The sequence below is a fragment of the Bubalus bubalis genome, chromosome 11, assembly GCF_019923935.1.
Source record: "Bubalus bubalis isolate 160015118507 breed Murrah chromosome 11, NDDB_SH_1, whole genome shotgun sequence".
NCBI lineage: Eukaryota > Metazoa > Chordata > Mammalia > Artiodactyla > Bovidae > Bubalus > Bubalus bubalis.
In genome coordinates, this window is record NC_059167.1 from 24,056,139 (window position 1) to 24,068,973 (window position 12,835).

At 48.6% G+C, this 12,835-nt stretch overlaps 1 protein-coding gene across 2 annotated transcripts in view; it reads left to right on the forward strand.

Annotated features, from left to right (window-relative positions):
- The first annotated feature begins 871 nt into the window (after nt 1-871).
- Nucleotides 872-12,835, forward strand: part of PLEK2 (pleckstrin 2) — a 28,085-nt gene continuing 16,121 nt past the window's right edge. The window contains exon 1 of one of the 2 annotated variants that reach the window (XM_044924823.2): nt 872-1,240. In XM_044924823.2, coding sequence (XP_044780758.1) covers nt 1,028-1,240 — 213 coding nt within the window. In that variant the 5' untranslated portion in view covers nt 872-1,027. Of the gene's footprint in view, nt 1,241-7,303; nt 7,765-12,835 lie in introns of those variants that run through there. The other variant, XM_006041818.4, reaches the window with a different exon arrangement.

Here is a 12,835-nt window from a genome sequence, read left to right on the forward strand (position 1 = left end):
CTGAATCCATCTCAAACCATTCACATCACCTGGGAGAGGCAGAGACCCCCTGGGGGCAGTGCCTAGTTGGGGCTCCGAATGAGCAAAGGGTACTAACCTTCAGCTGGCACTCATGCTGGAGCTGAGAGGCCCCTGCCCATAGGAGGGCTGCAAAGCCTAGTGATTTTCCAGAGTTAGGTTCCCAGAGCCACTTACCTTCAGAGACTCTTTCCTCACTTGTAGAGATTTCTAAAATGAGGATTCCCCAATCCACGAAGCAGAATCTCCTGGGGATGGGCACAGCCCCTGCCACTTTTGTATGAAGTAGAAAATGCAGATGCAGTCCTGCTGGTCAAGTGGACAAAGCCTTTAGGTGAAGAACCCTGGGGGCTCAGGGATCAAGGACTGGGGGGCAGGGACTGCCCTTCAGCCCCCACAATAGGACCTTGTCATGCAGAACACAACCTATAGGGCCCTGAGCCAGGGCCCTGGGTGGGGCTGCTCACAGCCTTGCAGGTGGTTCTGATGAGCTGCCAGGTGGGAGCCTGAGGCCCGGAGAGCGGATGTGACCAGGTGTGATACATCTTGGCCAACACAAGGCACCAAGGCCATTCGCTTCCTGCTGGGGTTTCTCAGACATTCCCAGGCCAAGGTTCTGCCCCTTTCTATTGCTTGTGTGCTTGCTAGGTCGCTTCAGTTGTCTCTTTGCGACCCCATGAACTGTAGCCCGCCAGGGTCCTCTGTCCTTGGGATTCTCCAGGCAGGAGTGGGTTGCCATGCCCTCCTCCAGATCTTCCCGACTCAGGGATCAAACCCACAACCCTTAGTCTCCTGCATTGGCAGGCAGGTTCTTTACCACTTGTAAGCCACCTGGGAAGCCCCCCTTTCTCTTTTACTCACATGAAATAAACAAAAAGCAAGTCTAACCTCCAGGAATAACATTTAGGGAAGGGAGTGAGGAGGGAAGAGGAAGGAAGGGGGACGAGAAGGAGGGGAGGGCCCTTATCTACATTAAACAGGTCCCAGTCTGCCTGTGCCCAGCTGAGTCATGCTCTGTATCCGGCTCCACCCCCATCTCCCAGGCAGGAGACAGCTGCCTGGGCATTTCTCCTTCAGGGCTGGGTGCTGGGGGATAGGCAGGATTGGTGGTCCTGTGGGAAAGCAGAAAGTCTGGGCTCTCCCACACCAAAGGCTGACGGAGCACTCTGGAGAGACAGACAATTCTCTCAAGGTGTTTCAGCTTTTCCAGTGGAACAGGGAGGTGAGCTTCAGAGTGTTCATGAGAGGGCACAGCACCCCTTCATGTCAGCAAGATGTTCCGAGTCATGTATTTCTTTTGGCATTGCCCTGTAGCACCCATTATGGTGAGAGCCGGCAGCAGCTGGGACAGAGAGGCGGGTGTATCAGTCAGCTTTCACTAAGTCATACCTTTGGAGCAAACAGCCCTGCTCCCCAAACCTCAGTGTATAACAACAAAGGCTTGCTGCTGACTCTCTCTGACTCTAGCCTTCTTCCCCAGCTGTCCTCACTAATGGACTCAAGCTGTAGGAGCAGCCTCTCCGTGGGCCATGCTGGGCTGTGGTACAGGGAAAGAGCAATAGTGGTATTAAGTGATGGTGCTTAAAGGCCTGCTGCGATATGCGGCTGACGTTTCATTGGTCAAAGCAAGTCACGTGACCCGTCCCAACTCACTTGCATGTGACTTGGCACAGGAATGTCTAATTCTATCACAGGGATAGGGCAGTGAATAATTTGGGAACAATAATGCAGTCTACCACGGCAGTAGAGCTGATTTAGGCCAAGCGGATTCCTTCTAAGAACATCCTTTGGGCAAAGCAGACAGTGTGAACTGGTGAAAAGAAACAGAGTTGGAATCAGACAGGCCTATATTTTAACCTGGACTCAGTCACATACAAGTTGTGTGATGTTGTCCAAGTTATTTACCTACCTCTCTGAATCTTCATTTTCATCTACAGAATGGGTATAATACCTAGTTCACTGAGAAATTTGAGGATTAAATGAGTAGTAAATGTTAGGTCTTTGGCACATGGTAGGAATACAGTCGGAGAAGGCAATGGCACCCCACTCCAGTACTCCTGCCTGGAAAATCCCATGGATGGAGGAGCCTGGAAGGCTGCAGTCCATGGGGTCGCTGAGGGTCGGACACGACTGAGCGACTTCACTTTCACTCTTCACTTTCATGCATTGGAGAAGGAAATGGCAACCCACTCCAGTGTTCTTGCCTGGAGAATCCCAGGGACGGGGGAGCCTGGTGGGCTGCCGTCTATGGTGTCACACAGAGTCGGACACGACTGAAGTGACTTAGCAGTAGCAGCAGGAATACAGTAACACAGGAGATGTAAGAGATGCCGCTTTGATCCCTGGGTCAGGAAGATCGCCTAGAGGAGGAAATGGCAACCCATTCCAGTATTCATGCCTGGAGAATCCCATGGACAGGGGAGCCTGGCGGGCTACAGTCCATGGGGTTGCAAAGAGTCAGACATGACAAGCTACTTAGCACACATGCACAGGAATACAGTAAATATAAACTTCCTACTCTATTCTCTGCCCATGTTTTGTATTTTACCCATGACTCTGGAGGTATTTACTATCAAGATTCCTTCTACTAACCTCACAGGGTTGAGATCAAATGGAACGGGGAGATTTTGTGTTCTTACTAGGTGCATGGCTCCACACTGTTTACCTTCATGATCTCACTCATTTGGCCCAATAACCCTGTGAGGTAAGTACTATTGTTACCCCATTTTACCCATGAGGAAAATGAGGACCAGAGAAGATAAGTAACTTACCAAAGGTCATACAGTGACAGAAGTAGGATTTAAAGCCATGCTTTAGATTCCAGGACCTGAGCTCTAGAGCAACGCTTTTCAAGAGTGATTTGTTTGATAGATAAGAAATTGAGAGTAAGTCTGGAAGCTTATGGGAGCTGGACATGGCCATGACACTCAAGTGCAGGAGTGAGGGCCTTATTTCACAGAACAGGATACAGACCGGTTTGGGTGATGTAGAAGTCTCTGGTAAGTTGCATGTGATGGAGGCTGTTTTCTTCATGCAAAGTAGGACCACATCTTGTCTATGACTCAGAGGCAATGGAAATCGCTGGCTGTCACCACAGATGATACGAGTGGCAATGCTCTGGATCACTGTATTCACTATGTGCTGGTGGGCCAGGCCTGTTAATTGCAGCAGACCAGGGAGATACTTGTGGTTAATCAAAATGGTACCTGTTTACACTGAATATGTGAGACCTGGGCTGAGGGTCTGTGTATTGCCCATGGCAACTGGTTTGTGCCTTGTACACAGGATATACTCAATATGAGCCTCCTGTTCCAGTGAATGGATGAATTGATGGGTGAACGAATGAATATGTTTCTCACAGGACAATTTGATGACCTTAAGCAAAGCCCAGATTTGGGCAAAATTTCACTTCCAGCTTTTCCTGCTGTCTGCATTTCTAGCTCCTCTCTCCTCCCACTTTCTAGTCTCTGCCTAAGCTCTTAAATGCAAGCCCTCCTTTTCCTGTGAGTGGTGTCCTGTTCTGGGCCTCTCACTGCCCTCCCCACCAACTTCCCAGTTCTGAGTCTCTTGCGGGGGGACCCCTCCTCCAGTTGTTGGTCTATCCCCAACAGAGATAAAACAGAGCATAGGCAAGTGGGGATGGTCTGTATTGAGTCTGAAAGAGTCAGCAGCTTTCTAAAAACATTGCACTTGGTGCTGGTATAGACGCCAGAGGCCAGCATTAGTATGTGCTGCTGGTGAGGGCATCTAGAAATGTGGTATGTTGCTAGAAAGCAGCTTGGAGATATGTATCAAGAATTAAAGGAATGTATACCTTTAACTTAAAATTAAGCTCTAGACATTTATCTGGAAGAATCAGGGATGTAGCAAAATCTTTTGTACAGAGATATTTAACATAGCATCATTTACACAGTGAAACAGGTAATTCAAACTACATGGAAATGATTAAATCCATTCTAACTCAGGCATGATGAAATATCATGCAGCCATTAAAGTTATGTTTTTGAATTGTTTTTAATGATTTGAGAAGATGCTAATTAGCTATCAAACATGAAAAAAGGAAAAAAAAACAAAAATGAAAAAAGGAAGGGTTTAAATTTTTAAATAAAATTAATGTATGTAGAAGCCCAAGAATACTGGAGTGGGTAGCCTATCCCTTTTCCAGTGGATCTTTCCAACCCAGGTATCGAATTGGGGTCTCCTTCATTGAAGGTGGATTCTTTACCAACTGAGCTATGAGGGAAGCCCATAATTATATAAATTATATAAAATATATACGTGCATGTAAAAATACTCATCACCTGTCTAGGTGATGGGATTTAAGTGGTTTTATTCTTTTTGGTATTTTCTACATTTTCTATAATGAGCACAGATTACTTTTATGATCAGAAATAAACTTAGGAAACATTGTTTAAAGTCTTTTCTGGTTTTGCAGACAGTTAATCCCTCACTGCAGTCTGCTTTGATGTAGGACGCTGCTGGAGAAAGTGCCCCTGCATTTGCGTCCGGGAGGAAGTCTTGTTAGCTTGTTTTCTGGTCCTGGCTTTGCCACTAACTGGCTGTGGGACCGTGGACAAGTAATTTATAAAATAAAGTACTGGATTAGATGATTTAAGGCTTAGATTCTGATTCTGTGATTTTAATAAACTCAGTGGGTCAAGGTATTCATCATGAATAAGCACCATGATTTATCTTTTTCTACTGTAAATATCTTAAATGGAATTCTTTTAAAAAAAATATTTATCAGCTGTGCTGGGTCTTCACTGCTGTGCAGGCTTCTCTCTGGCTGCAGTGAGTGGGGCCTATTCTTTGTTGCAGTGTGCAACTTCTCAATTTGGTGGCTTTTCCAGTTGCAGAGCATGGGCTCTAAGTGTGGGGGCTTCAGTAGTTGCAGCACGTGGGCTCAGCAGTTGTGGTTTCTGGGCTCTAGAGCACAGGCTCAGTAGTTGTGGTGCATGGGCTTACTTGCTCCATGGCATGTGGGATCTTCTGGGACCAGGGATCAAAACTAGGTCTCCTGCATTGGCAGGTGGATTCTTTACCACCTAGCCACCAGCAAAGACCTTCAGTGGAATTCTTAGCTATAGCCAAAGGAGTGAGTCTCTAATGGTGGAATTTTGCACCAAACTGTGAATTACCTCCACCCAAATACTGACCTTAGAGCTGTCTACAGCTTACACATTCCAAACATTAGCTGGCCCTTTTAAGAGAGTCAGGGTCCCTTCCACATCAGCCTCTGGACCTGAGAGGGAAATGAAAAGTCCTTGGAACAATAAGACAAATTCCTTTGTCCTGAGTTTCCTTCCCTTTCCTGCTTCCTTCCCCTAGTCTCAGCTGTTTGCCACTGTGTGTCTGCTTCTTCTGTCTCCCTCCTCTTGCCTGTGGTTGAGTCTGGTTTATGTCACTGTGGTTCCTTGGTAGACTGGTGGCTTAGCCACCACAGCCAGGGGAGGAAGGGGTGTGACTCAGGCTCCGGGTCCAGTGAGTCAGACTCGGGGTGGGCTGGACCAGGGGCTTTTCTAGGACAAGAAGCAGGTTCTAAGTATCCAGAGGCCTTAACTCCCTCCTAGCACAGACACTGTCAGGAGAAAGAACCAATCCTTCCCCCTTTCCCATTTTTGTGGACTCATTCAGGAAATCCTCTTGCCAAAGAAAATGCCACTCTTCTAAGACTCAGAAAGTTGTGTCTGGGTAAAGCCAAAACAACCTCTGTGCCAACTCGCTGCCCCCCAGCATCTGAGAGGAAGAAGGAGAGTAATAGACCAAAGTTAGAGCCAAAAGGGCTTCCCTCATAATTCATTTAAAGAATCCTCCTGCAATGCAGAAGACCCTGGTTTGATTCCTGGGTTGGGAAGATCCCATGGAGAAGGGAAAGGCTACCCACTCCAGTATTCTGTCCTGGAGAATTCCATAGACGGTATACTCCAGGGGATCGTAAAGAGTCAGACATGACTGAGTGACATTCACTTTCACTTTCAGAGCCAAAAAGAATAAGAATTTCCCATTCTAATCTCTCATGTCCTGGATTTGAGTCCAGCAAGTTTTCACAGCTCAGATTATTCTTTCCTCCTCTTCCCAGCTCTTGACGTGAGAAACAAGTGCATTCACACTGTCCTGGGGTTAAAATCCAAGCTTGTGTGACCTTGGGTAAGTTATTTAACTGCTTCAAGTTTCAGTTTCCTTGGCTGGAAAGAATGGGATAATAAACTCACCTTATGGTGTGTTGTACATTAATTAGAACCCAGTGGTGTTGAAGACTCTTGAGAGTCCCTTGGACAGCAAGAAGATCCAACCAGTCCATCCTAAAGGAAATCAGTTCTGAATCTTCTTTGGAAGGACTGATGCTGAAGCTGAAACTCCAATACTTTGGCCACCTGATGCCAAGAACTGACTCATTGGAAAAGACCCTGATGCTGGGAAAGATTGAAGGCAGGAGGAGAAGGGGACAACAGAGGATGAGATTGTTGGATGGCATCACCGACTCAGTGGACATGAGTTTGAGTAAACTCTGGGAGTCGGTGATGGACAGGGAAGCCTAGTGTGCCGCAGTCCGTGGGGTTGCGAAGAGTCGGACATGACTGAGAGACTGAACTGAACCTAATACAGGTCTGGCTTCAGAAAGTGCGGAGTTGATGTTCATTCTGAAATGGAATGAAAGCCCCTTTCATTTTGTACTCCTCTGAGATCCCAAAGTCAGTCTGTACAGAAGGCTGAAGGGGGCCATTTCTAGGGCAGGGGCGCCCACTGTGCTCCCAGTTGGTTTTGAAAGGCACCCAGGGCCACCTTCTCCCAATCTAGAGCTTTTCTTCCCTTTTAGGCATTTGGGGCCTTTTCCTGTCCTGATGAACATTCCTAATAGGGCCCTTCATGCTGGGGCAAACAATGGATAAAGGCACAGCGTCGTAAGGACGGGTTCAGTATTATGGATGCTTTCCTGTTTTTGACGTTTTGTTAAACATGGATTTTTTTGGCCTTAATTTTTATTTTAAAAATTTCAAAAACACTTCACATATTTTAGAATGTTGCATTAAAATTTTATTTATCTAGATTACTGGGTTCCCTGGCTCTCCCTTAAATTTTGCCCCTAATCATGGAAAGTTCAGTTCCAGCCTTTTTGGCAGAGAGGGGTATTATGGAGCCAGAGGGCCCCTGAAGATGGTGCCTGCTTCCTTAAACCCGTGACCTCGCTAATGGGAACATTTCTCTGCGCCTACCAGAGAACCAGAGACCACGTTCCCAATCTCTCCCATCCCCTATTTCTATAGAGCTCAGGGATGACCCCAGATTCTTGAAATCCTTTCCGATCGGCTTGTTTCCCTAAGTATTAGTCAAGAGCAATGTACTGGGTGCCAGGCAGGCACCTGGTTAAGGCTGGGAGTGGCGGCAGATGGGCAGAGATGGAAGGGTAAGAAGCACCCAGCGCGCAGGGGGCACCTGGATGGAGGCAGCCGGGGCGAGACGCGAACGGCTGGCAGGTTCAGCAACTGGAGGACTAACCACGGACCTCAGGGCACCTTCGGTGGGGGCAGCAAATTAGAAATCCCGACCTGGACTGACTTCCTGCCCGGGAGGCCCCGCGGCCTCGGGCTCTGGGCGCGGGCCAGGGGGCGGCGCCGCGCCGGGTCGGAGGCGCTTCCTGGGCGCCGCGGGAACGGAGGAGCGGGCGGCTCGGGAACGGAGGAGCGGGCGGCGCGGGACGGCGCCATGGAGGACGGCGTGCTCAAGGAGGGCTTCCTCGTCAAGAGGGTGAGCGCGCCGGAGCCTCTCCAGACACGGCCCTGGGCGGGTGCGCGGCGGCCGCCGGCTTACCTGAGCCGCGATCGGGCGGGCTGGGGACCCTCTGGGCGGAGCCGCGCGTGTCGTGGACAGAGCCGGGTGGGCGGTGGCTGGGGGTGAGCTTTAGCTAGAAAAGAGGGGCTGGGGGTACGGGCAAGGAGGAGAATCCCGCTCAGCTAGCGCGTGTCCGGTGCGGGCGGGCGGCTACCCTTTAGAGGACAGCTTCTTTTAAACAACTTAATAAAATACGAAGTGTCTAGGATTTAACTATGATGTCTTAAAACAACAGAAGGGTGTTCTGTAGTCCCCCAAGCTCGTCCCATTAATGCATCATCTCCTGTATTCTTCACAATAACCCGTGAGCAAGGAGAAAGCCTTTGTTTGTTAAGCCTCTGCTGTGCACCAGTCTTGGACGCTGTCTCTTTTAATCCTCCCAACAGTCCGACAGGTCGGTGGTCCCATCTTACCGCCCTTTCTGAAAGGTGAAAAAGAAGTTCAAAGAGGCTAAGTAGCTTGCTCAGGATCTGGACCAGTGGGTGATGGAGCAGGATCAAAGCCACTCAGGCTGCCCACTGCAGGGTGGGTATTATTATCCCTCTATCATAGATGAGGAAACCGAGGGGAAGAAAGATGAGGTCGCTTGCCCAGAGCCCCGTGTGGTTGGTTGAGCCCTTGTTTAGAGAACCTGGAGGGCCAGCTGTAAAGTTACATGTGAATTTTCAACAGCTCGGGGGTCTTTGCCCTGAATCCCCTGTTGTTTAGGGGTCAGCTGTGTTGTTTCTTTTCACAAATCTGGAGTTTTATTTTCCAAGCCTTCCATCCAGTCACATGTCATTTCTATGTGGTGTTCAGCCTTTCAAAATTCTATAGTTTTTACTGATCATGTTGAAAATATTGGGGGACAACTGGTTACCTTATGAGTATTAATATTATATAAATGGAACAGTTGACGCTGAAGTACTTTAGATCATTCTGTTTCAGTTGTGGTTGAATCTATCATGTTATTGCTGTTGCTGTTTAGTCCTAAGTCGTGTTCGACTCTTTTGCAACCCCCTGGACTGCAGCCCACTGGGAACCTCTGTCCATGGGATTTACCAGGCAAGAATATTAGAATGGGTTGCCATTTCCAAGGGATCTTCCTGACCCAGGGATCAAACCTGAATCTCCTGCATTGGCAGGTGGATTCTTTACCACGGAACCACCAGGGAAACCCTGAGTCTATCATAGTTTATAGCAAATAAATAGAATTTGTTTTTTCCTTCACTTTGGTAAGCATAAAAAGTTTTAGCCATTCCGGAAAGGAGAGGGGTGAAGATACCCACTAGCATAAATTCAAGCAGTCTCTGAGCAGTTTCCATCCTCACTCCTTCCACGTCACCACATGCGGCTTTTACCACAGCAAGCAAGAGTCCAGATGAAAACCAGGCATATGGGACCAAGGTTGAAAATGAAGGAAAAAGCAGCTGCAGGAGGGAAATTAGATTTTGAAAAGTTCTTTTAACATTGATGTTCACACTGAACATTTATGCTAACCTAACAGCAGAGCATAAAACCTGGGGATGAGCCTTCCGGCTCTTCTACTGAGTTTCCAGCTTTGGCAGGGGGATGGGTGAAGAGGGGTGAAGGGACTCTCCCTCCCATGACCTTCCCTGGCCAGCAGATCAACCCTGAGGTCCCAAGTCTCTTTCAGGTCAGTAGGGAATATAGTTGTTATTTTACACATTATTTGATATAGGAGGGTAGGTGTGTTGTTTGCTCAAAACTATGAGCCAGAGGAGGTGTAGGAGGCTGTGCTGGATCAAGGGTCAGACTGGATACAAGCAGGTACAGAATTCCACGCCCGTTTCGTGTCACTGGGATTAAAATGATAGATTAGTCCTTCAGGGTTTGTGGAGGCAGCCACACCCCAGAGAGAGCACCTTTGGAGAACTTTTCCTGTGGCATCTAAGGTGAGGGAGATGGGTGGGGGGTTTGGTGGGCATTATTGATTGTCAGGGGCTTGCCCACCAAGGCCCCTGTCCCTCTCTCCCTCACCTGAGAAGCTGCAGGAAAAGTTCCTTGAAGGTGTTGGTTGGTAGAATAACTGAGCCTGCTAGGCACCTGTTGAAGACAAACTCTCAGATGGGCCCCTGTGGGCATCCCCATTCCTGGGGCTTGCCTTACTTGATTTCCCACCACCACCACCACCATGCAGCGTCAGGGGAGGGTTGAAGGGAGGGGAGGAGGTGAGTTTTCTTCCAGACAGGCCAGTATAGCGTGGCCCCTTAGGGAGTCCAGGGTACAGAGAAGGGAGGACAGTCATCTTGTCTGACCCCAAAAGCCCACAGACAGGCTAGACTGAAATCCCTAGCACTGTCCAGCCAAATCCAAAGACAAACGTTTGGAGCTGGAAGCCTGACCCCGAGGCAAGCGGAAGCCACACCCTTTCCTGCAAAGTGAGGAATGGGGCCCCTTGCCCCTGCCGACAGTCCCTCCCTCCTGATCACTCAGACTTTCCCGCATCCCCCATTATTTCCCGTCTCCTCCTGGATGGTGGCAGCAGCCCCTGTGTCCACCGGGGAAGTTGCAGGACTGACTGTGGGATTCCACAGGTTCAAGAGGGTTTACGGTCCAGAAGTGGGGTGGGGCCCAAGCTGGCAACCCAGAGTACAGAACAGTCATCACCGGTGAGGGCGAAGCAGGAGACAGGCAGGGGCAAGATGGATTTGATTCTTAATCCAGCCCAGACAAGAAAGACGGCGAAGCTCCAGGCAAAAATGCAGGGTGCTCACTTGGCCTGGAGTTAAAGGAGGGTGCCCAGGAAGGAGGGCAGGTCTGCATGGGTAGGGCCACTTGTCCTTAAAAAAGCGGCTAGAACACATCAGCATGGCTGCCTGGCTCCTACCTCCTACAACTCTCAGAAAATGACATGGCCATGTCAACATGCTGTAACCTAGATCTTTCATCTGTAGGACTCAATCTCCAGGAAAGGCCATAAAAGCTTTAGGAATGGGACTTCTCTGGTGGTCCAGTGGTGAAAAATCTGCCCTCCAATGCAGGGAATGTGGGTTTGATCCCTGATTGGGGAACTAAGTTCCCACATGTCATGGAACAACAAAGACCTGCCACAGCCAAAAATAAATAAATAATAAGATTTTTTAAAAAAGGCTTTAGGAACAAAGTGTTATTTAGATAGAGAATAAAAACTGGAGGCTACCTACATGTCCCCTCAAATAAACAAATGATTACAAGTGAATTATGGTTATGCATAGGGCTTCCCTGAGAAGGCAATGGCAACCCACTCCAGTACTCTTGCCTGGAAAATCCCATGGATGGAGGAGTCTGGTAGGTTGCAGTCCATGGGGTCGCGAAGAGTTGGACACTACTGAGCGACTTCACTTTCACTTTTCACTTTCATGCATTGGAGAAGGCAATGGCAACCCACCTCAGTGTTCTTGCCTGGAGAATCCCAGGGACGGCAGAGACTGGTGGGCTACCATCTATGGGGTCGCACAGAGTTGGACACGACTGAAGTGACTTGGCAGCAGCATAGGGCTTCCCAGGTGGTGCTAGTGGTAAAGAACCCACCTGCCAATGCAGGAGATGTAAGAGACATGGGTTCGATCCCTGGGTCAGGAAGATCCTCTGGAGGAGGCCGTGGCAACCCACTCCAGTATTCTTGCCTGGAGAATCCCATGGACAGAGGCGCCTGGTGTGCTACAGTGCATGGGGTCAAAAAGAGTCAGACATGACCGAAGCTACTTTAGCATAGCACGTGGTCATGCAGATGTTAAAAATGTTTTTCATATTATAGTCCAAAGAGTAAAAATATAAATGGTATGAGAAAGGAAAAAGAAAAATTACGTGGATGAAAAAAGACTAGAAGGAGTTCCGAAGCCTAGAAGTCTGTTTGAAGTGTCAGCAGGGCCCTGCTCCCTCCAAAGCCTGCAGGGGAGAGCCCTTCCTTGCCTCTTTGAATTCTGGTATTTGCAGTCTGTAAAGGAAAAACCAATTTTTCCTTCCTAGGTAAGGAAAAATTTAGTTCTTACCTGCTGTGTTTTTCTCCACCTGTGACTCTCATTTATTTTCATACAGACTACTTCACTTCTGACTCTTCTAGTCACCAAATGTGTGGAGGTTTCCCCCACACCAAGCAATTCTCTGTGACCACCGGTGTGTGTCCTACAGTTTAACTCAGTTCTGACGCATCTACCCAGAGGCAGTCTCCGGTCCCATGGGTTAAGAGCGCAGTCTCACAAGGCTGCTTCCCCAGCCTTCCCCCACCCGCCACACACACACTTCAGATGCCAGTCCGAAGCCCAAGTTGTCACCTGTGCTCTGACTGTGTAGCCAACCACAGATCAGAGGTTCCAGTGACCTTCTGCTTGGGGTGAATTTCTAGAAACTCTTCAAATCCCATATTTCTGGGATTTTATAGAGGCACATGTAAGCATGACAAATTGTCAATGCCACTTTCAGCTCTTTTCTTTCTCAAGAGAATGGGGGAGGGTGGGGCTGAAAATTCCAAGCTGCTAATCATGGCTCAGTCTTTCCAGTGGCCAGCCCTCACCAAGAAGCCCACCCAGAGTTTCCTCATTAGCACAAAAGATGCTCCTGTCACCCAAGAAACTTCAAGGGGTTCAAGAGCTCTCTACCAAGAACTGGGGGCAAAGAAAAATATATGTATTTTCTGTCATCTCACATAGGAAATGGCAATCCACTCCAGTATTCTTGCCTGGAGAATCCCTTGGACAGAGGAGCCTGGCGGGCTACTGTCCACGGGGTTGCAGAGAGTTGGACACAACTGAGCGCACACGCATGCATGCATTATCTCACACAGGCTCTCTTTTGTGTTCCTTGGCTTGTGGGTGCTTCACTATAATCTCTGCCTCCATCATCACATGACCATCTTCTCCCCATGTGTCTTTCAGTGTCCAAAATTTCCTCTTCATATAAGGACACCAATTATATAAGTGTTTTTAGGGCCATCCTAATCTAGTATGGGGCTTCCCTGGTGGCTCAGCTGGTATTCAAATTGCCAAAATCCATTGGATCATAGAAA